This window comes from Verticillium nonalfalfae (assembly GCF_003724135.2).
Source record: "Verticillium nonalfalfae strain VnAa140/NRRL 66861 chromosome Unknown scaffold_132, whole genome shotgun sequence".
Lineage (NCBI taxonomy): Eukaryota > Fungi > Ascomycota > Sordariomycetes > Glomerellales > Plectosphaerellaceae > Verticillium > Verticillium nonalfalfae.
The window spans coordinates 13,197-40,098 of NW_021167357.1; the positions used below are offsets into that span (position 1 = coordinate 13,197).

Consider the following 26,902-nt stretch of genomic DNA (forward strand, 5'->3'; position numbering starts at 1 on the left):
AAGCTGAAGGCTATCATTTGTGTCGTACTTCTACCGCTTGCGCTTCTTCAGTTTGTCCGCAGCAGCGGCGGCGGCGGCAGCAGCAGCGGACACCGGAGTTGCTGAAGGCATGAGGGAGGGATGCGATGGACCGACAGCGATGTCCTCCATCTTAATGGGGACACCCATGTGGCGACCATAGCGACCCTTGCGGCCGTTGCCTTCATCCTCGCTGATGCACTGGTCGGCACTGAGACCGGCGTCCTTGCAGCGACCGCAAGGACGCTGCCTGTCGCAGCCCTTCTTGCTCTTCCGGCAGCGTTGACAGCGCGGCTTGGCAGAGAGGTCAAGCTGTTCCTCGTCAACAGCACCCGGTGGAAGGGGCACGCCAGCTGTGACAGACGGCTTTCGCGACGGAGGCAGCGAGGACGGCGACATGGGGCCGTTGCTTGCCACAGAAGCAGCAGGTTTCTTTGGCTTGGTGGTACCAACAGGACGAGGCACTTTGCTTGCCTTTGATGTCTTGCTGGTCTTGACTGCAGAGGTCAAGACCTTAGGCCTGGGCATGTCTGGCAGGGCCGTTTTGGACTTCAATGGCTTCACAGAAGGCTCATCTTCATGGGTGGGTCGGGTCGCGGCGTCCTCACCGAGGGTGGCGCCCCTGTCAAGACCACCATTCGGAGGCATGAAGTGGCTCTCGGTGGTCTGGTAAATCTTGCGCATAGTTCCAGCGGCATCGAGCTTCTGGCGGCGAGCCTCAGGGAGCTCTTCTTCACTGTCGCTGTCCCCCTCACTAGTGGCACCAGTCGACGAGGCAGCGTCAGCGCGACCGCTGAATGTGTCATCAAGAGTCGACGCCGATGTTCGCCCATGAGAGATGTTTGACATGTCACCCAGGCGCATTAGCTGGATGGCGACATCCTTGTCCTCCTCTGACATGCAACTGCCGACAGTCGGGTCTGGTGTCGGTAGGATGCCAGACATACCAGCATGAGCACTGCCTTGGCCGCTGTGACTAATGCTGTTGCGGGCGCGGCGAGTGTCAGAGGCGGGTGTTGCGTAGAAAGCAGCCTGCCCGAAGCCGTTGTTATAGCTTTGCGGGGACTGCAGCGGTATAGGGTTCGTGAATGGGTTCTGGCCCTGCTGCGCATGGGATATTGAGGGCCGCTGGTGTTCGATGCGACGCGCAGGCGACACTGATGGGTTGGATGTGGCGGCTGGCATTTGCGGAGGTGCGAACAGCGGCAGTTCCTGGAGAAAAAAGGGAACCGAGATCAGCCATACTCCACAGGCAGCAAGAGGAGTCCATCGAGAAGGGAAGCACGATTCGTGGAAAAGCTTACCGAACTTTCAAATTTGGCCCTCTTCCGACGGCCACCCTCGACAATATTCTCAAGACTAATCTCAGTATTGCCGAGCTGTTCCTTGGCCTTGCCGGAGGTGGTACTTCCGGGCGCGCCATCGCCACTGCTATAGCCGTTGATGCTATCACTGTATAGTTCAGCGTGTGGGTGGGCGGCTGGATCACGGGCCCTCGAGGAACGCGATCGACTCTTCTTGGTCGTACGTGGGTTTGTGTTGGCTGAAGCGCTGCGGCGGTCGTGCCCGCCATAGGGAGAAGGACTGCGCCTCCGGGGCGACCGCGAAGCGGTCCTTGTGAACTCGGACGTGAAGTGCGGCGGCGCCTGAAGGGGGTATGCTTCGGTCCCGTAGAAGGGCTGAGTGTGATTGGGGCCCGAGTTGAAGGCTGGAGGAATAAAGGAATTGGAGGAGGCCGCGGGAGCATCCTCAATGACACGAACATAGACAGTCATGCAATTGCGGAAATTCTCGTAGCGGGCGATGAGGGTAGTACCGTCTTGATCCTCGAAACTGACGCCTCGGGAGCCGGTCGGGCCCGAGTACAGCCCGTAAAAGTTCTTGACAGTGGTGACAATGGAGTCGGTAGAATCATGGGGAAAGATGTCGACACGCATTGGAAGACGGCCACGAACCTGCGTCTCGGTGAAGAGGAGTTCGAATGTGACCTTCTTCGGGCTTGCGACCTGGTGAGGAGAGACACTGCCCGTAGCGGAACGGACGGCCTGGTCACAGTTCGCAGCAGGTGTAGGCGATGCGGAAGCCATTTTGACTGTCGCCTCACCTCGCTGCGAGAACAATGATGTACTGCGGTGTTTAGGATGGAGTTTGTCGGAGATGGTTGTTTGAGGATGGGACAACAGGAGCCTGTTGGTCCACTGAGGGTCGGTGTCGGGTGAGGGTGTCCGCCCTGAGACCGAAGCGACGAGAGTGGCAGCCCGGCAGCGACTGGTGCCTTCACCTCTGCTTGATGCCGACCTCTAACCCAGAAATGAGTCGTTGACTATTTCTAGAGTATTGTCACACCGGGGCTTGGACGGATTCGAAGTGATGCGTGCCCTGTATTGCGGTCTGTCGGAAGTATGGTCGGTTATTGGTACTGGACGAGTCGGCAGGATATCAGGGAATGGTCGGGGTTGGAATTTCCTCGAAACTACTTGTCGAGAATGCCTGATCAGTATTGATAATCGCGAAGCAACGGCGATGAGCAAGCGGATGAAGCAGATGGCTCATTGGGGGGGATGGGTAGAGGACAGCGATCGGTCGTCAGGCCCAGCATTGCGTGAGTCGGCACACCTGAGGTTGGGCAGGACAAGAAGGACGGGTCGGTGGAGCGAACCCCGGGATGATGGGAGTGCGAGACTGAGCGGGAGAGGGCAAAGCAGAGGACTCACTTGATCGCATAGAGCGAGAGAATGGAAAAGACTCACCAAACGAGAAGGTGATGGCGTTGAAGGATGGCTACGGGAGGAGCAATCCGTGGGTTGTGTGTATGGGAGGGAAAAGAGGAGTTCCAGCGAGGTTCGATTTTGTCTCTGAATCTGCGGTCTGCGGTCCGCTGGCCACGGTCGACGGCTGATAGTCTACACTGCGGTCTGCACTGCGGTCTACACCCCTAGGCCGGCTGGTCGTGGTGCGCTGTTCAGCGATGTCATCCACTGGGAATGGCGCTCACCACTCCCTAAAGGCCCTGTGACACACCCTGCGAGGCCACGAACGGCCAGGGGTCGCCGCACAGTGCGCGGGCTGCGTGGGTGGCGTGGGCACTTGGGTGGTTTAGGATGCTACCTCCCTGCTACCCGCCTGCTGTTGACCATTACATTCCCTCATCGCCGACACATCGAGGCTGTTTTCTGCTGTGCCAGGCATCACCACCCTCTTCCCTCTCCCACGCACGCATGGAGGAGCACTCCTCAGTCGTTTGCCTCAACCCCTCTGCTGTCGCAATTCCAATCGTAATCACCTTCACCGGCTGTTCCCTCACCCCCTGGGAGGGTTGGCGCCTGGGGTGCAAGATGGGAAGGTATTGACCCCACTTGCCCTTGCCCACTCTCACTCGCTTGCCTCTGTCACCCCTGCCTCATGGCCCACTGCCGCCCGCCAGTGGCACTGGCATCTGAGTCTGGGTGCGCGCAGGCGAGCGGACCTTACCTCGAAGCAAGAAGAGCCATATCGACCTTGCCTAGCTTGCCAGGTAGGTGGTCCCCAGGTAAAGGGAATAGGTGGTGCCCTGTCCCAGGCTGGTCCAGTTCAGCACTCCGGCGCATTTGGTAAGGCGCATTCGGACCAAGAACGCTGGGCGCGAAAAGAGGACGACTCGGAAGCTCATGCGCCAATGGACGAACTCACCCGCCTTTTCCCTTTCGTTTCACCGTTTGCTACCCCCCTTCCGACCGGCCCAGCTTTGCTCTGGTCTGTCACACCTCGCATCGCCCTCTCGAGAGATATTTGCCATCTCGCGCACTACGGGCGAGCGCACCAGCCAGCGCCAGGGATCTGGCCTTGCAGCCCTCCCCCCAAGTTCCTGAGGTAGCAAGGATCGGGTGGTGCTTTCATTCCCGCTGGCCAGCGATGTACACTTCAACAGCGTCACGTAGGCGCGCTTGTGGAAGCGCCCAACTGGGCTTGTTGTCCAGCAGATCGCCAGTCCCCCACGGGCGTACTTCAGTACTTCAGTCACTGGCATCTTCACGCAAAAGACAGTGACGAAACAGTTCATCCTCGAGGACCTGGCGTGCTACCTGGCTCCGCTGTGCCGCGAACGATGGCTCTTGACCAATAGCAAGGTTGGCGGCCCCTCAGGCTCATCGTACACCGTAGGATGACGGCCATCAATCAGGTCAACCTACCTAGGTACCTACCTAAGGCACCAGGCCAGGCACATCCACCGGCGCTAGGCTCACACGTCAAAGTCGCCTGAAGAGGCAGGCACTGTTTGATAAGGTAAATAACAGGGCGTGAGACAAGAAAACAACGGAGCGATCACGGTTATGGTGTTATGCAACCAGGACTCAGAGCCACGACCACGACCGCCTGGTCCCGGCCAATGACATGGGTGACTCGTCCAACTAGAGGCGCCAGATGTGTGAGCGGTGGGTGGGAAGGGAAGCGCGGCAGGCCGGATGACACCCAGAAACTTGAGCACAGGACCCTCGGCGACTCGATCTTCCCCACCTCACGGCCACATCTTGCTCAGCTAGTACGCAGGTATGTACCGACCTGCCTACCGTTCTGCTTTGCCAAGCCATGCTTCGCCAGCCAGCGACTGGCCGACAGTTCCAGTCGAACGGAATCTGAAGTGAGATGGCCCCGGTGGTCGTATCAGGCACAGCCTAGTCCGGACAGTCTCTCTACCAGGACCGCCGACTGTTGACCAACAACGCACTGATCGGCCGCGACCGGTTCTTCTTTGCCAGACGCTGAGTGGCCCATGGCAGGCACAAGCTTCCAGTCCGTCAGATTGAGTACCCCGGCCTCTTGTTTCAAAGTCGCCTGGCCACCTGGCCGCCCATCGAGAAACCGCTCCTCAAGATGCTTCTCCGGCAGTCTCTCCACTGGCCAACGAGCGTCGCAAGGCGGCATGGGGATGCGATGGATGGTCTACCGGACAAGGGTCTTTGGCTAGGTACTGGGGCACATGATTTAACCCGAGGTCACTCAATTGAGGATTGACAGCGCAAAGGGCCGCTTCTCCCACGAGATTCCGTCTGGTGTTCCCGAAGTAAATGGACAACACCTACCTACCTACCTCAGGTACCTTACCTTGGGTACCAAACCTATTACCTAGGTACCTCCCTGCTTTGCCAGATGTATGGTTTGTTCTCCGTGCAGTGCCTGCCCCGGAGAGTTTCCTACTGCATCCGTGAAGCACTTGCTTGTCGTACCTTACTCGTCTCTGTGCCTTCCTCCCGCCGGCGCGCCGAGCAAGCCCTGCAGACCAAAGTTACGGTGTGCATGCAGGCCATGTGCGCTTGCTTTGAACTGTACCATGGGATGCGACCTTAATCGTATCTTTTTGCGATTTGCGACGGCTGCCCAAAAGCCTGCCAGCGCGGCGCATCGCGTGGTGTCGCATCGCATGGCAGCGCATTGCAAGCCCTGGTAGTCCTCGCGCACACGGCATCAGAAAGATTTGCAGCTGATGCTTTTCTTTTTCTTTTTCTTTCCACCTCTCTCTCTTCCAACATTGGAGTACAGTAGATATTTTGACAGAACATGCTAGTCATTCATGACGACTAGGTTTCGGCCGCTGCCAGGCAGCCAGCCAGCTGGCCATCCACATTTTGGATGCGCCCGGGACGATCGGCGCTCGATCGCATCTGGACCATCCGTTGCGAAACCTGCCAAAACTCACACGCCTGCATGAGGATGAACGGCTGTGAAGGAGGAACTTCCTTTCCACACCTTGCGGCGCATGAACAGTGTGTGTTCGAACGTCTGCGACCCTTGGTTTCTCCGTGACGAAGCTTCGATGCGCATCGCACATCGGGGCTTCGTGTTGCACAGTGCCAGCGCAATCCCCCCGTCTTGCGACTGGCGTCAGACAGCGACAAGGGTCGCATCCATCGCCGGACAGTCTCGATCGTGCAAGCGCGTACGGTGCAGGTGCAGCATGGCCAGCATGGCTGATCTGACATGGGGAGCGCGTAGTTGAGCCAAGTCGATGGAGAGACAGACGGACGGACAGACAGGCACCTTGCTGTCCTGAGAGATGAGAGAGCCGCGTGCCCATGCGAAACGACTGATCTCTTTCCGCAGACTTGCGCACAACATGTCCAAGGTCCGCTCACGAAAGACGGGGCGTTAATGTGGTCCCCGACGCTTCGAGACGACCTTAGCGCAGCTTGCGTGGCGGTTCTGGTGAGGGGGTGATGCCATCCTCATGCAGACTATCGATTGCCAGTCCTTGCCTCAGCTAATTTGCAGGTCAGCTTGTGGACGAGCGACAACACTCACACTCTCGCGCGCACACCACAATGAAACACGGCAGCTCGTTCGTTATGCGGTGCGGATGCGCGCGACCATGGACCTGAGATGCCTTGCTCTCACGTCACAGAGGTGCAGCCCGAGTCAAAACAATCAACACGCTCTGCGTCAGGGCGGTGCAACAGCACCATGCGACTGGCTGCCGTTGGCGGTCTCAAAAAAGCCGACCGCTGTTCCTGTCCAACCCCCCGACGACTCCGGCAACGTGAGCAGGCAGCGCGTACTGTGTTGCCAATCCAGCCTGCTACCCTTCTGAACACCGAAAAACAAGCGCTAGCGACGGCGACAGCTTCTGCACCATGATTGAGTGAGCCGGAACATATGAATGAACGGGAATTGCGATGGGCCAGCGCGCGCGCCGACTCATCTCCTGCGACGTCGTCGCAGCAGCTGATGTGGAAGTGGACGCTCGTGAAATATATGGCAGTTTTGGAGGGGGAAACGGGTCAGGTGACCTCGCGAGACTCTCGTGCCGGGCCCAGCATAACAACGCGAAAACAGCTGGAAATATGGTCAGCCAACACTACGGGCTCCGAGTAGACTCGTCATTGGAAAAAGCTCTATCAACTCTTTGGCAATGTCTTTTTCACAGTTTCTTAACTCGCAAAACACCAGTCAGAATAGAATCTGGTAGCTGTTCGGCCGTATCGCCCTAAATGTTGTCCTTTATGATGTTGTGAGGGAGACGCGACAGCCTCAACAGTCTTCCATTTCCGTACTAGTGTCATCACACATGGATGACATGAAAAGGGTCCGTGCAGCCACAAACAAAGACCCCCCAATCCCAAGCCACACAAACATCAAAGCCACTACTTCACAAGATCAGATGGTCACGTGCTCAGGCTTTGTCGTTGCTCATGCCACCAAGCCAATAAGTTGTGCCCCTCCCCCAAAAACGGGCACGCCCTCGTTCTGCAAATATGATATGTCTTCCCCTGACCAGAAAAAGCAAAAGATGTCTTCCGATCGGGGAATTGAACCCCGGTCCCCGGCGGAGTCTGCCTTGAAGAGCGATGACAAGCCGATATCCTAACCACTAGACTAATCGGAATGAAGAATCGTTTATCCGATTGGTGATGGCCGCGCTCACCGACAGCTTCATATTGCGTGAATGAGTGGCGATTGTCATAATGTCGTGACCCACATGAGAAACGAGGTGTCGACAGCAAGCCCGCGAGTATAAGACGTGTAAAGAGTCGGGTCAGCAACCCTTTGTAACGACATTTCGACTCTCCATTTTAAGGCTCGAAGAGATATAGAGTCGCAAGACTTTTGTTGCTGATGCTTCGGAGAATACGGATCTAGTTGGCTCACATCTTTTGTTCAAAACGGATTCCAACCTACAACACTGCAGTATGCGATAGCTTGGCTGTCAAGGGAGATTCTTCCTAATTAGCAATGTCCGGCCCCTTCGGGAGATGTACAACACGCTGATACACGTGGAGAACAGACATGTGGGGTTTTTTTTTTGAAATGCATTCAAGTTCGCACCCGAGACAGCCATTTGGCTTGCAACGGTCTGCGGAGGGTGATGATCATACTGATCTCGATACCAAATTTGCCTGTACTGGGAAAATAGATGAGGCTTTTCTTGTTGGCTCCCATCCGAACAAGGCCAAAAGCGCATCACATCGGCAATCTATGTAGCGTAAATAAGCTGACACAGCGTACGAATGTTGAAGCAGCCGCTTACTCTCCTTTCATCGACAACACAGCTGCCAGCTTCGAGGCGTGCCGTGCGGTCTATTGGGATTGTTGGGAAAGGTTCCGATGAGCTACTCCCAGGATGGGTATGCGGGCGTGCCTGTCTCCTGGCTGGTCCAACGAATAAGCCAATACAAGCTTCTCGGCAGTATTTCTATGTGTGTGCCGCGTCGCATATCGGCATGTCTGCGTCTCATTTTCGGTAGGAGTCAGTGGCTGTCTGGAGCCTTGTCAATGGCAGCTGGCTGGCAGGCTCTAGAGCTCCGGAATGACGACGGACGCTACGGCTTCCCTTGGGATCGCCGGGGCGACAGGGGTCCACATGATTGTCCAATCCGGAGCGCGTCTGTTGGAGCTCCAAGCACGTGCGACCGCGTCAGTGGTCAGTTCCTGGCTAGACAGGTCTCCACCAAACTCTGGATCCTGGAGAAGCTCCTGTGCCTGCCAGGTCCCATGGTAAACAAACAAATCTCACCTTCCATCGTCGCACCTCTTAAAAAGGCACTAGCCGTATAACAACCGCATTCCTAGAGGAGGCAGCACACTCTTCTTGCCCCATGGTTCGGTTCCTTCCCTTCGTCTTATCCATATCCTTCCCTCCCCCAACTCCCCTACCAAGCCCAACATCCACCTGGTAGTTACCGGCTGTCATCATAGTCGCCCCTTTCGCGGCAAGCCAGGCCTAAATCACGACGACGTCGACAACCTCGCAGCCAACCCATTCATCTCCCTTCCAATCGGCCGTTCACCTCTTTTTCTCGACAAGGCAGCCTTTGAACTGTTTCTTTCCAGCAGCTCTTCACACGACGACCTGACTGCCCGGCACTGCTTTGGCATCAGAATTCAGGTTCCGACCTAGCAGTAGGCACCAGCTTGTTTACGGGATTATCCTCGAACAGAAAGACGAGCAGAATACCGCCGATGCACTGAGCGAAGATTGAGACACGGCGCTTGACAATCACCAGACTATCTTCCAATTCTCAGAGGACTCGTCGGAAGTGCAAGAGCGCGCGGCATTCACACAGCATATCTAAGCTTGGACCACTATAATCAACATGGACGCCAGAGTAAGTTTATCCTATTCCGTGTAATTGCCAATTTCTGTACCTCCGCCAGCCCAACCCAACTCTCCTCTTGCCAACAATCACATCAATCCCATTCCATCACAATTGTCATCACCACAGAAGGAGCCATTCTGACATTGGATTCCACCATCAGCCTCAACGACCTCGCGCTGCCCTCCCCGCGCTGGGCAACGAGAACATGACGATCACGAGCAAGCAGTCTGGACACCAGCGCCACAAGTCTACAGGCAACCTTCAAGCCGCTTCCCGCAACGGTGCCCTCCAGGCCGCTGCCAAGCGCACCGTCTTTGGTGATGTGAGCAATGTTGTCAAGGGTCTCACTTCGGGCAGCGGCGCTGTCGGCGCTACCAAGGGCAAGATTACCGTCGCTGCCGATAAGAACACCCTCAGCACGCAAGCCACGTTTGGATTTTCCAAGCCCGCACAGCGATCGATTGCTCCTTCCCAACCGGCCAAGGGCAATCTGAAGACGATGGCCTCAGCTAGCCACATTGGCAGCCAGAACAAGCTCGCTGTCCACAATGATACGCGACCCGACGCGTCGCAGGCTCAACTCGTGCCTGTGCAGGCCTCGAGACCCATGACGGCGGATGGCAAGCTGGTGGGTTCGACGTCAGTCGACACTCTCCAGGGAGAGTCGATCCTCGACCCTACATCTTTTGCACACCTCGCGGCCGATCACGAAGTTCAGGCCAACCAGGGCAGCATGTTGGATGTCGATCTGAACATGGCGCCGTCCGCGGACAATGGCGCTCTTCTGCATGATCAAGAAGCCGACCGTATGGCCCACCTTGCCCCTGCGAAACCCGCTATGACAACCTTCCAGCCTCGCCACCACAAGTCTCAGCCCCAGCTTAAGAACGAGGCTGTTGTACAACCGCTGCGACGCACGCAGAGCCGGTACCTCGCGGCACAGACGTCCGAGCCTCTCGATCACGAAGAGTCGAAGTACCTTGACGACGTTACCGAGGCCGCTTACGAGGATGCCCTCGAACACATCCTCGATCAGCAGTTGCAAGGAATCGAAGGGAACGGCCACTCTGTCCAAGACCGTGGATACGACGACAAGGCCGCATCCCAATACCCTGAGACTGGTGGCGAGACTTCACATAACTTGGACCAGAACTTGGATCTCGCTCTGTCTGAGCAATTGCCTGCTCCTCCCATGTCGGAACCCGAGGAGTATTGGGACGAGGTTGAGGAAGAAGAACTCTACGATGACCAGGGGTACACGACGGCCCACTCCTACAAGTCGCGTGGTGAAATGACTGTCAGCGGTGCGACTGCCCTCCTTGCTCCCAAGTTTACGGAACTCGTGCAGCGAGAGCTCCAGGCCGCGAAAGAGCATGTCGAGTACCATCGCACTCCTGATGAGGTTGAGGAGGAGTTCTGGGATGTCTGCATGGTCGCAGAGTACGGCGAAGATATCTTTGAGTATCTCCAGGAACTCGAGGTCAGTCATCACTATTTCTCGCGGCGTTTCCTCGAAGTAGCTTACTGACACCGGCACAGACGCGCATGATGCCCGATCCCCATTATATGGATCACCAGTCCGAAATCCAGTGGTCTATGCGCTCAGTCCTCATGGACTGGCTTGTGCAAGTGCATGCACGCTTCAGTCTCCTTCCGGAAACTCTTTTCCTGACGGTCAACTTTATCGACCGCTTCTTGACGTTCAAGGCGGTTTCTATCGGCAAGCTCCAGCTTGTTGGTGCCACCGCATTGCTGCTTGCGTCCAAGTATGAAGAGATCAACTGCCCCTCGCTTGAGGAGATTGTCTTCATGGTTGATGGGTCGTACGCCGTCGAGGAGATCCTGAAGGCGGAGCGCTTCATGCTGAGCATGCTAGGCTTCGAGCTGGGATGGCCTGGTCCAATGAGCTTCCTCAGACGCATTAGCAAAGCCGACGATTACGATCTGGAGACACGCACCCTAGCCAAGTACTTCCTCGAAGTGACCATCATGGACGAGCGCTTCGTGGCAAGCCCGCCTAGCTTCCTGGCGGCAGGCGCCCACTGCCTGTCCCGCATGATTCTGAAGAAGGGCGACTGGGTAAGTTACCAACAGCGCCGTGCGTTTGATTCAGTCCGTGACATTCTTGCTAACACGTTTTTCTACAGTCCCAGGCCCATGTTCACTACTCGGGATACACATGGAGTCAGTTGAAGTCACTCGTGCGCCTTATCCTCTCATGCTGCGAGTCGCCTCGCGAGCACCACGCGGCTGTCTTTGAGAAGTATGTCGACAAGAGATACAAGCGGGCGGCCGAGTACGTCCAGATTGAACTCAAGAAGGGCTTCACTGTCCCCTTACGGTCACCCACCGGCCATCCCTCCCCGTTGATGGACCTTGGCTGCTACGAGAACGAGCTAGGCGCCTTCAACTATCCGGCCAAGACAGGCCAGCTCATCAACGCATGAGCTCGGAGGTCTGAAGGTTCATTCTGCGTCGTCCATCTCAGAGTCTCATGAGATCCGAACCTACCCAGCCCAGTGGTGCTCGACCCTCTAGTCACGCACACTGTCCAACATGGATCCAAACGGGGCCCAAAGGAAGAGAGACACCCAACCCCCTTACGACTAATATCAAACGACTTGACGAGACCCACGACTCTTTTCTTTAACGCCTGGAGGAGGGTGTTCGCACCCTTGTCCGTTATTTGTTTCTGTTCTTGTTATTCTACATTGCGACTCTGGCTACACTACTTTCGGCCAGCGAGCTCAGGCGTTACGGATGAGGTTGCCGCCTAGGCATAGAGGGAACAGCAAGCCAGTTCCCGGAAATGGACGATGCATGGGGAAAATCCGCCATGTGCTGAGTTGGGGGCCTCGGGGACTGCACATCGGAGAAGAGTCTACGAGTAATATTTGCTTTGGCCGTGGGCGTTGTAATTTTTTTATGTACGTGATTAAAGACCGGCTGACGCGGGTCATGCAAGGGGCAGCGGACACGCCCTGGTTGCTTCGTCAGTAGGAAACAAAAAAGACATATATTCGGTCAACCTTGCGGCTCCTGACGTGGTCAACATGGCATAGCTCACGATGTTCACAGCCAAGAGTGGCTGTGAGACGGATGGCGTGTGCTGTGGCTGGCAGGTGGAGCCCTGCCTTTCGCCCCTTTGCGGGGACGTTGCACTCTGGCCACATTGCTGACTCCAGGGCACGCACGGGCAGTGTCTCTGTTCAGGGTATTTTGACGCAGCCGGCCAGCCACCAGCCACCCCAGAGCTTCCCCAAATTCCAACCACTGCCTGAACTCTCCATTACCTCCCCCTCACAGACAGACAAGCTTGTCGCCGGAAACGAAAGGGAAAAGCCCTAGGTCATTTGTTCTCCTCTTCTTGCTCGGCCCTGTGCCTCTTCGATCCAGTTCAGCCCTCTTCCTCCCTCTGCAACTAGGCCTCATCAATACCACCATGGTTCAATTCACCTCTGCTGTTCTGGGCTTCCTCGCCCTCCCCATCTTCGGCGCCATCGCTCAGGATGCTGTACCTGTGAGTTTACACTGAGACGGCGACCCCCCGACCCTTGCATCATGCCGCTGACGCCAATTGAAACAGGAGGGAGCTCCCGTTGCCGATGCGCCTACGCTGGCTGCCGATGTCGAGGCTACCTTTCCCGATGCCGACATCTTTGGTGTGAAGCTTGTCAACGGTCGCCCGACCAAGGCGGTCGTCGAGATCACCAACCACGAGGATGCCCCCATTCAGGTCGCATTTGTTGCCGGCTCTCTGTCTCGCGCCGAGGAGCTGGCTACCGAAGTCATTGTCCGCAACCTGACAGCTGTGCGTTACGATCTGACCATCGAGCCCAAGGAGAAGAAGGCTGTGCCCTACTCCTTCGCCCTCGACATGCAGCCCCAGGACGTCAAGCTCCAGCTTGTCGCCGTCGTCAGCAACGCCAAGGGCGACGTCTTCCAGCTGCCTGCCTACAACGCCCCTGCCGCCGTTGTTGAGCCTCCCACCAGCATTCTGGACCCCCAGATGTACGTGTCGAGCAAGCCCTTTGATTTTCTTTGCGCGCCGTTCTGACAATGTGCACAGCATCTTCCTGTACCTGTTCCTCAGCGCTGCCTTCACTGGCACTCTTTACTTCGTCTACAAGACCTGGATCGAGGCCCTGTTCCCCCAGGCCAAGCGTAGCGGCAAGAAGGTCAGGACCGTCAATGTCACTGTCCCCGTCCCCGAGCAGGACTCTGCCTCCTCCGCCGCGGCCACGGGCTCCGGCAAGAGCTACGACGAGAGCTGGATCCCCGACCACCACATCAACCGCCCCGTGGCCAAGAGGGTCAAGAGCGGCGCCAGCGGCAAGGTCAAGATCTAAACGATCGGCGCAATGCAACACTAGGCCTCAAAACCTAGGGATCCCCCCCGGGAGAGGATGCTGGAAAGGGGACGGAAAAGCAACGTGACTCGGCTCGTGGGCTGGATAGCATGCATGTATATGACTTGTGATTAATTTACGTGCGCTTGGTCGTGGATACAGCAGACCGACCGAGTCAGGAAGCAACACGCGATTGTCAAGCCTTGCACGCGTCAGTGCATCTCGTGTCTGATCAGCGCTTCAAAATACTTGTTTTCAAACTCAAAACCGTGCATTGAAAAAGCAACTGTCCTGAATGAAGAAGGGAACAAAGAGATTTGCCATTGTGATGGGACGTTGGTGACGAGATTACCGAGTAGATGCTATGTTGGAGTAGTCTCAACGCAGGGGCTAAAAGGCGGAGGTGCCCTGACTTTGATTCATTCGTCTCCGGGGACAGGGGTCTGCTGATTGACTTGCGCGCGCACAGGTATCCACTGGGGGATGGAGACGCGACTTTCTACACTTTCTACACGCTCAGCCCCCCCGCGTGAATTGAGGACCTCTTGCAGCTTGCATCACCCAAGCGTTACCACCGTCTCTTCTCTAAACTCCTTGTCAATTCACGTTCATCGACGCCTTCAGAGTCGATTTTCAACTTTGATTCCAAGCAACACCCACCACACACACCGAACCCACCGCCCACAATGGCATCAGAAGCCCCAGCCGAGCCCGTCAAGCGCGGCCGCGGCCGCCCCAGAAAGCCCGACTCGGAGAAGAAGCAGAAGCCGCGAGTAGACGATGGCACGCCGCGTCGAGGACGAGGCCGTCCGAAGGGAAGCGTCGGCAAGCCCAAGGTCCTCACCGCCGCCGCTGGCGTCTCCAAGTCGACGTCGACGATGAACACGCGGTCGACGGGCACGCGAGGTCGGCCTCGCAAGAGCGACGCCGCCGCAGCTCCCACCGCGTCGACTACCAAGGCGGCCGGCGCGACGCAGACACCGTCCAAGCGCGGTCGCGGCCGGCCGCGCAAGAGCGACGCCGCTGCTTCCTCTCCTGCCGTGGAGCGCGAGGAGCCAGAGTCTGCCGCGTCCGAGGCCGACGTGCCTGCGACGGATGAGTCGCCCCGGAGCAAGAGCGCTGCTTCGTCAGAGGCTGAGCAGGACGAGGCTTGAACGTGAGTTGTCTTTTTTCCCTCTTGAATTGGCGTGTCTATTTTTTTCCCGCTTTCGAGCGCTGACATGTGCTTCCCAGGGGAAACGGACTGAGAACCACCACGCCAAAAAAAAATTGTTACGAGTTCTGCACACACATGTTTACGGGACTATGCTTGTGACAAGCAAGCCTCACGTTCGGCCAGGAATGGAAGGAGAGGCGTCTGGACAACACGATGGGAAAGGGACGCACACTCAATACTAGCACGGGATGACGCGGGTTGATCGCTGTATTTCCTTTTTTTTTCTTTTCTTGCCGAGTCTTGTTTTCTTAACGTTGTCCTCTTACAAATTTGAGAATTTTCTCCAGTGCTCCGCGATCTTTCTTGGGACCAGGCCGTCATTCCCTCTTCCACTCATCAAACTCTACTTCCAGGTGCGCCTTGAGCTGCTGAAACTGGTTCTTGTAGCTCTTGTGGCAGCGCCAGCACATAAAGTCCTTCTTCAGGTATCCTTCGTGGCCTGGGTGCCGTCTCGGGTCATCCTTTGCCAGTGGGAAATCTGCCACGTCGACGAGGAAGGGCGTGTTGAACGAGTTGTAGTGTTTGCGATGCTTGACACACTTGGAATGCATGTCCCTGCTGAAGACGTGGATGTGCAGATGGTTCATGCTCGGATGTGCATGGATCCCCGTCCTGACCTCGAGCGCCCAGTTTCGACCTGGCGGCAGCTCGTCGCCGTCGACCTCGACATGGCCGTTGAGCACGGCCTCGCGCCTGGCGTCGGCCTTGCTCTCGTGTCCGAGTTTGCGCTGGAGTTCTTTCGCAACGAGGGCTTCGAGTTTACGCACCGCCTTCCGCACGGAAGCCAGAAAGTCTGCGTCCTCAAAGGCTTCAAAGGGGTGGAGGAGACTGTGCTGCGGGGATCGTGGAAGGAGTAGAGCGTGCACCGTCGCTTTGGGGTATAGGTCATGGACCGCGACAAAGTCATCATCGTAGTAGATGACCTGGGACGCAGGAAAAGAGGCCGGGTTGTCAATGTAGGCGCCGAGGTTGTCGCGAAACCTGTCGAGATGTGGTGCTCGGGGACGTTCGGCAGGGGAGGGTTTTGCTCGCTTGGGCTTCGGTGCCATCAGCTCGGAGACTTGAAGGGGTTGTGGTTAGTTTCCGACCTCGACATGGCACTCCTTAGTGAGTTGGAGCTTCCTACAAGCATTGCGCTGCTTTTGTGTTGATGCTGAGCTCACGAGCTCGTCGCGCGTCATTGTTTCGTTGGAAGCCTGCTGGAGCTTGTCCATCGCTGCGGGACCACTCTTGACGTTCTCTTCTGGGGCCTCGGTCAACGTAGTCCGAGGTTTCTGTCGTCTCGTGTATGTGGCAGCATTGTAACCGGTGCCGTTGTCGTGTACCCAAGGCGGCCAATGGAGCCAAGGAACATGTTGATGGTATTTCACGTCACTACAAGCGTCTTGCAAACCGTCAGAGGCTCTACCCACCCCCCACTAGAGCTTTCGCGGGGTCACAGTGCGCTGTGCACAAGGCCCAGTAGACTGATCGCTGCCCCACTAAAACTCATTCGCGACGACCAGACACAGACCGAGATGGCAGACATGAGAAAAGTTGCCCCCGTTCACGATCTTCATCCCTGATTTCTCACCGACACGCCTACGCTGCAGTGCATCATGCCGCACATGAGTTACTAGCAGTCTTCTCCACCAGAGTTATCTACCCCAGGATGGCGAAGAAGGCCAAGGATCAGGCCGCCTCGCAGGCGTCCGCCTCGCAGCCTGCCACCGGCAAGGAGAAGGACAAGGGCAAGGATAAGGGCAAGGACAAAGATGCGCCCAAGGGCAAGAAAGGGGCACCGTCTCTCATCGAACAGGCCGCTGGCCCGGTCGGCCCTCCGAAGCCCACGGCAAAACAGATCATCGGCGGCGCATCCTGGACTGGAAAGCTGCCCGTCAACCTGTTCAACGAGTACTGCCAGAAGCAGCAGTGGGAGAAGCCCGACTACAACATGCGCAAGACGCCCGAGGGCTACTCTTGCCTCATCACACTCAGCGCCATGGACCCCAAGACCAAGGAGATGATTAGGCTGGAGCCGTTCAAGATCCCCGCCGACCTGCTGCATCTGCTCACCAAGCCTACCGCCCTTGAGGCCCGGCACTTCGCTGCCACATATGGTCTCTTTCGTGTCTGCAGCATGCAGAACAAGCACACAGTTCTGCCTCCCGACTACAAGGTTCTATGGAAGGACTTTCAGGCGCTCAAGCAAAAGGACGTCAAGGAAGGCAAGGCTTGGATGTACGATGCGGACCCCTTCAAGACGATCCGCGAACGACAAGAAGCCAAGGCTGCTGCCGACAAGAAGAGAAAGGAGATCGAGAGAGTCAAGGAGAAGGCAAAGTCCATGCCGGGCGCTGCCGGCCTTGTGCTCGCCGGCGGCAGCGGTGCTGGCTCCTTTAACCCCATGAAGGGGTGGACCTCTGTGCCCAAGATCGAGATGGGCCGCAAATCCCGAGTCCAGGTCGAGTCTCTGATTCAGAAATATGTCGTCTGGAACCCGAACAAGGTCTTCATGGCTGCTCCACAGAGACAGGTCGTTGTCGAAGACCTCAGCAAGCTGGGCTTTCGACGTAGCCACATTGAAGAGGCCGTGGACATTTGCAAGGATCGCGAAGAGACATTAGAATGGCTTCTGATTCACGTGCCCGAAGACGACATTCCTCCTTGGGCTCTCCCCGAGAGCTATTCCGCCGGCATTTCAGTCGGGTCTCTGGACCTCAAGAAGGAGGCTGCTGTGAAGCGCTTGGCCGAATCTGGATATGCCTTGGACTTGTGTGCACGCATCTTCGAGGAGACTGGATGTGATGAAAGCAAGGCGGCTGAGACGCTGCAATGCCGGCTCTTGGGCCAGTCTATTGAAGACTGGACTGCGATAGCACCATCAGACATTCTCCCCCCAGACATGACAGCGGACGAGGTTTGGGATGACGAGGTTGTGGCGATGGAGTCCTCATTCGGCGACCTTGTCACCAAGATGTCCGAAGACATCATACAAGTCAAGCTGGAGTCGGTAACAAACGGGTCAAAGACAAACGTGAATACGGTCCTTCAGATCCGCAAGTCGCTAAGCTATCCCGTCCACCTGGTCATCACGGTGCTGGCGCAATTGCCCGCCCAGGCGAAGCTCTCGGTCATCAAACAGACCCTGGCCTATGTTCAGGAGGCCTATGGTGCGGATCCTATGAAAGTGTTCGTCGCAGCCGACTGGGCTCAGCAAAACATCAACCGCATCATTGAGAACCCTGGAAAGCTGGTAGAAATCTCAGCTGTTAGCTCCACCGCCTCCGAAGCCCCTGGGACCGTACCTCAGCTGCAACGGCACAGCGGCAAGCTTTCCAGGAAACCCAGGCCAATAGACTGGACGCCGAACCCCCGTAGCCGGGACCAATGGCTCAAGAGACAAGAGACCCCTGATTACAAGAAGATGATGGCGAAGAGACAGTCACTTCCGGCATGGCAGGTGCACGAAAAGATCATCCAGACTGTTGCCCAGAACCATGTGACCATCATCAGTGGAGAGACTGGTTCGGGCAAATCGACCCAGTCCGTCCAGTTCCTCCTAGACGATCTATATAACCAAGGCCTTGGCACAAGCGCCAACATGCTTGTGACGCAGCCGAGGCGAATCTCCGCACTTGGTCTTGCCGACCGCGTTGCGGAAGAGCGGTGCTCGCGAGTTGGTGATGAGATTGGCTACACTATTCGAGGCGAGTCAAAGCGGAGCCAACAGACGCGCATCACGTTTGTGACAACTGGTGTGCTTCTGCGCCGCCTTCAGACATCGGGGGGACGGGTCGAGGACGTGATAGCGTCGCTGGCAGACGTCAGTCACATTGTGATTGACGAGGTTCACGAACGCAGCTTGGACACGGATTTCCTGCTGACCATAGTAAGGGAGGTCATGTCCACGCGCAAGGATCTTCTCAAGCTCGTTTTGATGAGTGCAACGCTCGACGCAGCCTCATTTGAGAATTATTTCCGCTCACAGGGCCTCCGAGTTGGTCTCGTAGAAATCGAGGGCCGGACTTACCCCGTGGAGGACTACTACATGGATGACATTATCAGCATGACTGGGTTCAAAGCAGACGCATATGATTCACGAAGCGAAACTCTGGGCCAGACAATTCAGAAGCTCGGTCACCGTATCAACTACAGCCTTTTGAACGAGACAATCTCGACCATTGATCTCGAGCTGTCGTACCAGGAGAAGGAAGGCGGCATTCTGGTGTTCCTGCCAGGCGTTGCCGAGATTAGCCAGACATGCCGGGCACTTTCATCCAATTCCTCTCTGCATGTTCTCCCTCTACACGCCTCTCTGGAGACGAGGGAACAGAAGCGGGTGTTTGCCAGGGCGCCCCCAGGCAAGCGGAAGGTTGTGGTGGCAACGAATGTCGCAGAAACATCCATCACAATCGACGATATTGTGGCGGTTGTTGATTCTGGCAAGGTCAAGGAGACGACCTATGACGCACAGAACAACATGAGGAAGCTTGAGGAGATGTGGGCATCCAGGGCAGCTTGCAAGCAGAGGCGAGGTCGTGCAGGCCGTGTACAGGCTGGAAAGTGCTACAAGCTGTACACGCGCAACTTGGAGATGCAAATGGCGGAGCGGCCGGAACCTGAAATCAGGCGTGTACCCTTGGAGCAAATGTGCCTGTCGGTACGTGCCATGGGCATGCGAGATGTTGCCGCCTTTCTCGGGCGATCGCCGACGCCGCCCGCGAGCACGGCTGTGGATGGGGCCATCAAAATGCTGCGACGAATGGGCGCTCTCGACGGGGACGAGCTCACGGCACTTGGGCAACAGTTGGCCATGATCCCGGCCGACCTCCGGTGCGCCAAGCTCATGGTGTACGGGTCCATCTTCGGATGTCTCGACGACAGCGTTACCATTTCAGCAATTCTCAGCACAAGAAGTTCATTCCTGTCTCCGCCGGACAAACGAGACCTGGCAAAGGAGGCTCGCATGCGGTTCGAGCAAGGCGATGGTGATCTGCTCACCGACCTGGCGGCATACAAAGAGTGGGACAGCATGAAGCGCGACGGAACACCTCCGCGGCAGCTTCGCAATTTCTGCGACGACAACTTCCTGTCCTACCTGACGCTCACAGACATCTCCGCAACGCGACAGCAATTTTATGGCGCACTGGGCGAGATGGGTGTGGCGTTCGACCACGAGGCGCGAGGCGAGGCACCGGCATCACAGGGCTACGCATCACGAATCATGCTGCGTGCGCTCACAGCGTCGGCTTTCAGCCCGCAGATTGCGCGGATCCAGTTTCCAGACAAGAAGTTCGCCAACTCCATGTCAGGCGCGGTCGAGCTCGACCCGGAGGCGCGAGCAATCAAGTATTTCACGGAGGAGCAGGGGCGGGTGTTTGTGCACCCGAGCAGCACCATCTTTGGAAGCCAAAGCTTCTCCGGCAGCGCGGCGTTCATGTCGTACTTTAGCCTCATCTCGACGAGCAAGACGTTCATTCGCGATCTCACACGTAAGTACTCCCTCCGGGCTTGCGGTTTCCTTTACGACAAAGTACTGATGTAGGTTCTGCGCGGGAAGCCTTCAATGCGTTCACATTGTTGCTCTTTTCAGGCGCCATCGAACTGGACACAATGGGGCGGGGGTTGGTGGTGGACGGCTGGCTGCGGCTGCGAGGATGGGCGAGGGTGGGCGTGCTTGTGTCGCGACTCCGCGGCATGGTGGACGATGTGATCCGTTTGAAGGTGGAGAGGCCAGAGGTGGACTTGCGGGACAACGATGTGCTCAAGGCGGTTGCCAAGTTGATTGAGCACGATGGTTTGGATGCGTAAAAGAGTAGACACATACACGCGACAAGGCCGATGGGTCTTCGGCCCCGTTGCTGTTGGGCAGAGGAAACCCGGTGGACACGATTTGAGGCATTACTTTGCGCCCGGAGGTGCTGTGCTGTGCTGTGCTGGTGCTTTGTTTTGTAGTGTGCTGCGCATTGCCGTCAGGTCGAGTCAAAGTCGGGACAGGTTGGCCGGAGCTCATTTGAGGTGTTTCGCCGTCGAGCCTGGCGGTGGGGGGCGTTGTCCGTTGTCGGTGGATGGTGATGTGCGGCGGTCGGTGATGATAAAATAAATCCGAGGCGGGTGCCCGAGGCGGTGGTCTAAAGGACCGAGATTTGCGCGGGATTTTGTTTCTGATCTGGAGCTGATGTAGCTGATGGAGCTGCGAAAAAGAATCGGCTCAGGGGGAAGATGGACAGTGGGATGGCAGAGCGGGATTCGTCGGGGGTGGCCGACGGCGAGAGGGGAGGTGGGCGGGATGGAAGAGGGGGGGGGGGGCAAGGTGATGAGGCCGCGGGGAATGGTTCAGACGTGTCGAACCGACAGCTCTGACAAGAGATGGATGGTCATGCTACGGAGCAGGCGGTCGGTAGAGCCTCACGGAGATGGTAGAGATAACGAACAGGGCCGACTTGGTTGGTCGGCGGGGGGCGTTGGTGTCAAGGCTTCAGCTAAGATGTTGCTAAGTAGGTTGCGATGGGTCGAGGGTGGGCGGATGTCGATCCGTTCCAGGCATGAGGTTGCGTTGCGGCTTTAAGTTGCAGATGTCTCTGCCAAGCCTGGTTTACTAGTGCAGCCCGAGGCGTCGGAACTTTTCTTCTCTCAATTTTTCTCGGTTTCTGGCTGGCGTTTCTGGCGGTTGCTTGGGAGGAAGAAGGGGGGGGCAGGCCTGTCGTTGGCTTTGGCTTGTGATAGGCATCGGTGATGGTGATCTCGTTGTGTCATAGACTCTCGGTGGAGTGACCGGTCAAGAGGCATCTAGCGCGGTACCTGACTTGGCCGTGAACATGGAGCGCAATGGTGGGCAGAAGGCGCGGAAATGGCAGAAACACGGGCGGTGTCCGATGTCGGGATTCGGCCGAGTAGCTCCTGCCACGGCCTTCTCGTCAGTCCACCCTCTCTCTCTCTCTCTCTCTCTCTGTCTCCTTCCTCGCCGTGTGCGTGCATACCCTGGGAATGGAAAATGGAAAAGCGTGGCAAGGGCGACGGGACAGGCCGCGACCAGCAGCGATATCGGGCGGGCTCACCCAGTGCAACTGCAGGGCCATCCCCATCTACCGTCCGTCCATCTCGAGAGCGTGCCCTGTCTCTGCCTCCCACTAGCAATGAGCAATGAATGGGCAATGGGCAAACAAGCATCTTGGGGACGCTGCAGCGCCACGCCGCACGCGACCTGCCCCCTCCAAAAAAAGCATGCCGCACTCCGTCATCGCAGATTCCGGGCGACTTGCCGATGCAGATGGGACGAGATAACCCGGCGCCAAAGCACGGATGGACAGGGATCCAGGGCCCTGCCGCCCTTGGACTGGGTGCGACAGACCCGCTGCCACGAACGACCCCAAGATCCCCCCGACCCACGACCCTGGGAGGCCATCAGTTTTTTGTACGTCAGACACGGGGGTGACTTAGTCGCGACTTTTTGTCGACGCCTGCTTCGTCGCCGCGCCATTGGCTCATCTCGTTGCGATTGGGAGATAGAGCTAACGTTCGCCTGCCTATGAGCATGAAGCACACTGACACCTCTTGTCAATCCAGTCGACAAGACGGGACGCCTGGCCGGGCCACTGCGCTTCCCAAGCCCAGGGCCAAGCGGCGGTCGCTGGCCCGGACAAGTAGCCTCCGTATTTCGCACCAACCTACCTTCGTGCCCGTCGCCTCCGCCGTAGGCCGTCGCTTGGGGAAACCTACTATCTGGCCCATGCCGCACCGCACCACCCACCTTACCTTTTCTTCGGGAGAGGCAAATAATTGCGCGAGGGCAGACGCGGCACTCGCCCTGGGGAGGGGGGCGTGCCCCTGGTTCTGGGTCTGGGGTCGCCGCGAACGGAAGCTGCTGGCATGACCGACTGGCGGTGCCCCCGAAACGAACAACCGCTGATGCTCCTTCCTCCTGGGTTATAAAGACCTCTCTCTCTCGCCGTCTCTTTCTCGCGTCCCGACTCTGCCCTCTCTCTCTCCCTCACGCCTGACAACCGACCTGCTCGCCTGCCACCACGATACCAACATACATCCTCTCCATTCAGCAGCTCAGGTAGCAGCCATAGTCACATACCAGAACCCAACGTCCTACACCACACAACCGCCCACCATGTCTCACCTTCCCGTCGAGCCCGAGTTCCTCCAGGCCTACAGCGAGCTTGTCAGCACGCTCGAGGACAGCTCTCTCTTCTCCCAGCACCCCGAGTTCCGCACCGCCCTCGAGGTGGTCTCCATCCCTGAGCGTGTCATCCAGTTCCGCGTCGTCTGGGAGGATGACAAGGGCAACACCCGTGTCAACCGCGGCTACCGTGTGCAGTTCAACTCGGCCCTCGGCCCCTACAAGGGCGGTCTTCGCTTCCACCCCACCGTCAACCTGTCCGTCCTCAAGTTCCTCGGCTTTGAGCAGATCTTCAAGAACGCCCTCACCGGCCTGAACATTGGCGGTGGCAAGGGTGGTGCCGACATCAACCCCAAGGACATGAGCGATGCTGAGATCCGTCGCTTCTGCGTTGCCTTCATGCGCCAGCTGAGCAAGCACATCGGTGCCGACACCGATGTGCCCGCCGGTGACATCGGTGTCGGTGGCCGCGAGATTGGCCACCTCTTCGGTACCTACCGCCAGGAGCGTAACAAGTTTGAGGGTGTTCTCACCGGCAAGGGCAACTCCTGGGGCGGCTCCCTCATCCGCCCCGAGGCCACCGGCTACGGTCTCGTCTACTACGTCGACCACATGCTGCAGTACGCCGGCAAGGGTGGATTCGCCGGCAAGCGCGTCGCCATCTCCGGCTCCGGCAACGTCGCCCAGTACGCCGCTCTCAAGTGCATTGAGCTCGGCGCCACCGTTGTCTCCCTGTCCGACTCCCAGGGCTGTCTCGTCGCCGAGGGCGACGCCGCCTTCACCCCCGAGCAGATTGAGGCCATCGCCGCCCTCAAGCTCGAGCGCAAGCCCCTGACCGCCTTTGACCACAAGGGCGCCTTCATGTACATCAAGGGCGCTCGCCCCTGGACCCACGTCGGCAAGGTCGATGTCGCCCTCCCCAGCGCGACCCAGAACGAGGTCTCCAAGGAGGAGGCCGAGGCGCTCATCGCCAACGGCGTGCTCGCCATTGCTGAGGGCTCCAACATGGGCTGCACCCAGGAGGCCATTGACGTTTTCGAGGAGACGCGCAAGACCAAGGGTGACGCCGCCGTCTGGTACGGACCCGGCAAGGCCGCCAACTGCGGTGGTGTGGCCGTGTCCGGCCTCGAGATGGCGCAGAACAGCCAGCGTCTGTCCTGGACGCGCGAGGAGGTCGACGAGAAGCTCAAGGACATCATGAAGAACGCCTTCCTCAACGGTGTCAACACGGCCAAGGAGTACGTCAAGACGGCCGACGGCGAGCTGCCCAGCCTGGTCGCCGGCAGCAACATTGCCGGCTTTGTCAAGGTCGCGCGCGCCATGCAGGACCAGGGCGACTGGTGGAACTAAGCGAGGGAGACCTTGCTCATTGCCCCCGAATGCTCTTGATTGTGCTCTTTTTTTTTTCTTCTGCCGGGATAGAAAGCCTGTGATGCGCGGCGGAAAGGAGTTTTTGGCGCCTGGGATACCTCACGACACGACATGATTGATAGGCAGGGCAGTAGGCCAGCCAACTTTGAACTACACTTTTTACCATTATCCTTCCGTCTCACCGATGCATGCCCCTGAATGTGACAACGCGATGGGTTTGCCCCTCTCTGATGCCCATCATCAATTGGCCCTCGTGTCGGAAACTACAAAGTGAAGACGATAACATCAGATTAAAGCTCGTGTGACGCGGGTTCGGAATGGGAGGCGAACCCCTGCCACGGCCTGATGACGGAGGGTGTTCAGTAGACCAGGCCAGGGTAGAGAGCGTTCTGTGTGCGACTGAGGCGGGGGTCAAGGGACGCGAGGTCGGCGATCGGGGAGGTTGTGTTCGGTCTGACAGACTGTATGGAGGGGTAAGAGCTCTTAGTTTAGCACCTGCCGTGTGATGGTCTGGAATTGATCGAGAGACAGGCGGCTGGTGCCGTGTTCCTAGCGAGATGAGTACGTGCGACGCAGAGGGGGGAATGATCATGTGGATGAATGAACTAGTTTTCGGTCAAGTAAGCAGGCGCAGAAGCGCGGCGAACAGAGTCGGTGAACAAAACGAGGAAGGAAGCGGTTGTTTCTACCTGTTCTTGTTTCGCCGCTGCGTCATACCCCCCCCCCCCCCCCCCCTTTCTATGTTTTTTTCGCTCGTCTTTTTGATTCCCCCTTCTCCCTCTCTGCTCGGACCATGATGGCGCTCCTGCGAGGATCCCCGGCCGTGAAGGCGTAGATCAGAGGCGTCCGTAGGCCACACGGCCCGCGGCCTGTCACATGGCGACAGAACGGCAAAGTGGAAGCAGTGCTCGCGATGGGGCCCCTGCAGGTGGACACCACTCAGCCCTACCCGGAGCGGCGGCATGGCATGCACCACCCACCCCATGCAGGCGAGGCATGCGTGGGTGAAGGAAGTCTGTCGGAGGGGGTAGAAGAGGAGGAGGGCAAGGGTATGGTGCGGTGTGGCCAGGTGTTCGGGGAGGCCGGCAGCTCTTCATTTGGCAATTCGACGGCTTGGACAAGGTCGGCAATGATACCTAGGCGAGTGTTTGAGTGATGGCTGTCAGAAACGGGTAGCGGTCTTACTCACAAGGGGGGCTCTGCGAATCCGCATGTGGGCATCTTACCTCTTGGTGCCTAGCAGCCAAGAGATAAGCATCTCGGAGGGAGGCCAGTCTCGGCAGGGCCAGGGTAGGTGAAGGGCAGGCAGGCATCTCTGGGTTGGCGATGACTGCCTGCAGCGAAAGGATGAGAAGAGCCAGAGGCAGGAAGGATCGTTCAGCGACCAATCAGAGACCTGCCTACGGGGGTTGCGACTGGCGTGTTGTGGCTGTGGCCGGGCGCCAGGGGACGCTGCGAGGAAGCTAACGAAATAAGCGAGCGACCCAGGGGTCCAATGCTGGGAAACGCTGGGAACGCTGAGATCGCTGGGAACGCTGAGCACGCACGCTGGGAACGCTGGGGCACTGGGGCACCTGGGCACTGGACTCGGCCAGAGTCAAAGGCCGGCAACCACCCTTCTCGACTGGGCCTAATCGGTTTGTCTTCAGCCAGCCTCCATCCTTCTCGTCTCTTTCGCATCTCCCTTTTCGGGCCACGGTTGTGCTAAAAAAGAACTCACCGGCTTCCTGTGCGACCGCCTCTGCCTCTACCACTACACTACCACAGCCACTGCTACTGACCACATTGTCCGAGGCAGCATCACTTGAGACGCAACCATCACATCATGCCGCAAGCATTCCGCCTCGAGATGGCTCGGCCAAGACATGCATACACACACTGAATATCCCGCTTGGCTGCCTGGCAGCCTTGCCAGGCTCTGTTCCGAACTGCGTGCCGTGCTGATGGACTAAATTCCTTCTCCTGCCGTCCTCGCCGAACCGTTCCTTCGGATTTCCCGTTGCGTTCGGCTCCGCCGCCCTTCGCCGTGCAACTCATCATGGCCATGACTGATCGCATCTTGGCAAATCAAGCAAAGCTCTTCTTCTGGATGATGAATGGAGTCGTCACCAAGAATGAAGAAGCAACGAGACGAAATAGCCTTGTTGACTCCATCCCAGGCGGCCCCCCCCTGTCCTTCGTCTCTGCTTCTCCACCAGCGCACATCACCAACCGCCAATCGCACGTGGTTCGCCAGTGTTCGACCCTCACGCCCCCAACGTCTCTGGCTTAGCATCTCTCTCAGCCGCTCTCCTTCCGTCTCCTGTCATCTTGCGTCTCGTTGATCGTTGCCCTCTCGTCGCGACAAATGGGGTGCTCAGCCCGGCCGGCAAGGCTGGTCGCCGTCAGCCATCATGGCGAACCTGTCTTTTCATTGCTCGTCCTCGTCTCCATGGGCCCCCTTGCTCGAACAAGAGGCGGTATCATATTGCATCATCATGCTTGTACGCATTCCCGACGTGCTGACTGACGGAGACGTACATGTACTGACAGTCAGTCAGTCAGTCAGCATCTGCTTGGCAGGCCACGACCGAACGACCTAGGGAGAGAATGCTATTTCTGCCCGTCTCATCACATCCTCCGGCCTGTCTACCGTTCGCCCTAGTCTCTAGCTGGCCCCCTCCGCCTCGGCTTCTCACCATTCAATAGACCCCAATCCTGCCCACCCTGACCGCCCCCCCTGTCATCATCCTCGGGCCTCAGCCCTCCTGAACCCTGTCTAGCATTGGCT

General features: G+C 57.7%; 7 protein-coding genes and 1 non-coding gene across 8 annotated transcripts; 5 read left to right on the forward strand and 3 right to left on the reverse strand.

The window, feature by feature from the left end:
* Positions 1 to 30: 30 nt before the first annotated feature.
* D7B24_001594 (uncharacterized protein) lies at positions 31 to 2,105 on the reverse strand (the record flags this gene model as incomplete). Its single annotated transcript, XM_028635819.1, has 2 exons — positions 31 to 1,230; positions 1,323 to 2,105. The coding sequence occupies 2 exons, from the start codon at positions 2,103 to 2,105 to the stop codon at positions 31 to 33; spliced, it is 1,983 nt and encodes a 660-aa protein (XP_028491787.1).
* Positions 2,106 to 7,283: 5,178 nt separating this feature from the next.
* Positions 7,284 to 7,375, reverse strand: D7B24_001595. Its single transcript has one exon. It is a non-coding gene; the product is annotated as a tRNA-Asp (tRNA).
* Positions 7,376 to 9,083: 1,708 nt separating this feature from the next.
* Positions 9,084 to 11,533, forward strand: D7B24_001596 (uncharacterized protein; the record flags this gene model as incomplete). The annotated part of the gene is made up of 4 exons (XM_028635820.1): positions 9,084 to 9,095; positions 9,247 to 10,566; positions 10,626 to 11,165; positions 11,234 to 11,533. The coding sequence occupies 4 exons, from the start codon at positions 9,084 to 9,086 to the stop codon at positions 11,531 to 11,533; spliced, it is 2,172 nt and encodes a 723-aa protein (XP_028491788.1).
* Positions 11,534 to 12,528: 995 nt separating this feature from the next.
* D7B24_001597 (uncharacterized protein) lies at positions 12,529 to 13,435 on the forward strand (the record flags this gene model as incomplete). Its single annotated transcript, XM_028635821.1, has 3 exons — positions 12,529 to 12,606; positions 12,673 to 13,097; positions 13,156 to 13,435. 3 exons carry the CDS (start codon positions 12,529 to 12,531, stop codon positions 13,433 to 13,435), a joined length of 783 nt encoding a protein of 260 aa, XP_028491789.1.
* A 686-nt stretch (positions 13,436 to 14,121) lies between these two features.
* On the forward strand, positions 14,122 to 14,589 carry D7B24_001598 (uncharacterized protein; the record flags this gene model as incomplete). Its single annotated transcript, XM_028635822.1, has 1 exon — positions 14,122 to 14,589. The coding sequence occupies one exon, from the start codon at positions 14,122 to 14,124 to the stop codon at positions 14,587 to 14,589; it is 468 nt and encodes a 155-aa protein (XP_028491790.1).
* Positions 14,590 to 14,968: 379 nt separating this feature from the next.
* On the reverse strand, positions 14,969 to 15,865 carry HNT3 (aprataxin-like protein; the record flags this gene model as incomplete). Its single annotated transcript, XM_028635823.1, has 2 exons — positions 14,969 to 15,711; positions 15,778 to 15,865. 2 exons carry the CDS (start codon positions 15,863 to 15,865, stop codon positions 14,969 to 14,971), a joined length of 831 nt encoding a protein of 276 aa, XP_028491791.1.
* A 437-nt stretch (positions 15,866 to 16,302) lies between these two features.
* DHX57 (ATPdependent RNA helicase) lies at positions 16,303 to 20,444 on the forward strand (the record flags this gene model as incomplete). Its single annotated transcript, XM_028635824.1, has 2 exons — positions 16,303 to 20,125; positions 20,179 to 20,444. 2 exons carry the CDS (start codon positions 16,303 to 16,305, stop codon positions 20,442 to 20,444), a joined length of 4,089 nt encoding a protein of 1,362 aa, XP_028491792.1.
* Positions 20,445 to 22,752: 2,308 nt separating this feature from the next.
* Positions 22,753 to 24,111, forward strand: D7B24_001601 (uncharacterized protein; the record flags this gene model as incomplete). Its single annotated transcript, XM_028635825.1, has 1 exon — positions 22,753 to 24,111. One exon carries the CDS (start codon positions 22,753 to 22,755, stop codon positions 24,109 to 24,111), a length of 1,359 nt encoding a protein of 452 aa, XP_028491793.1.
* Between the last annotated feature and the right edge of the window lie 2,791 nt (positions 24,112 to 26,902).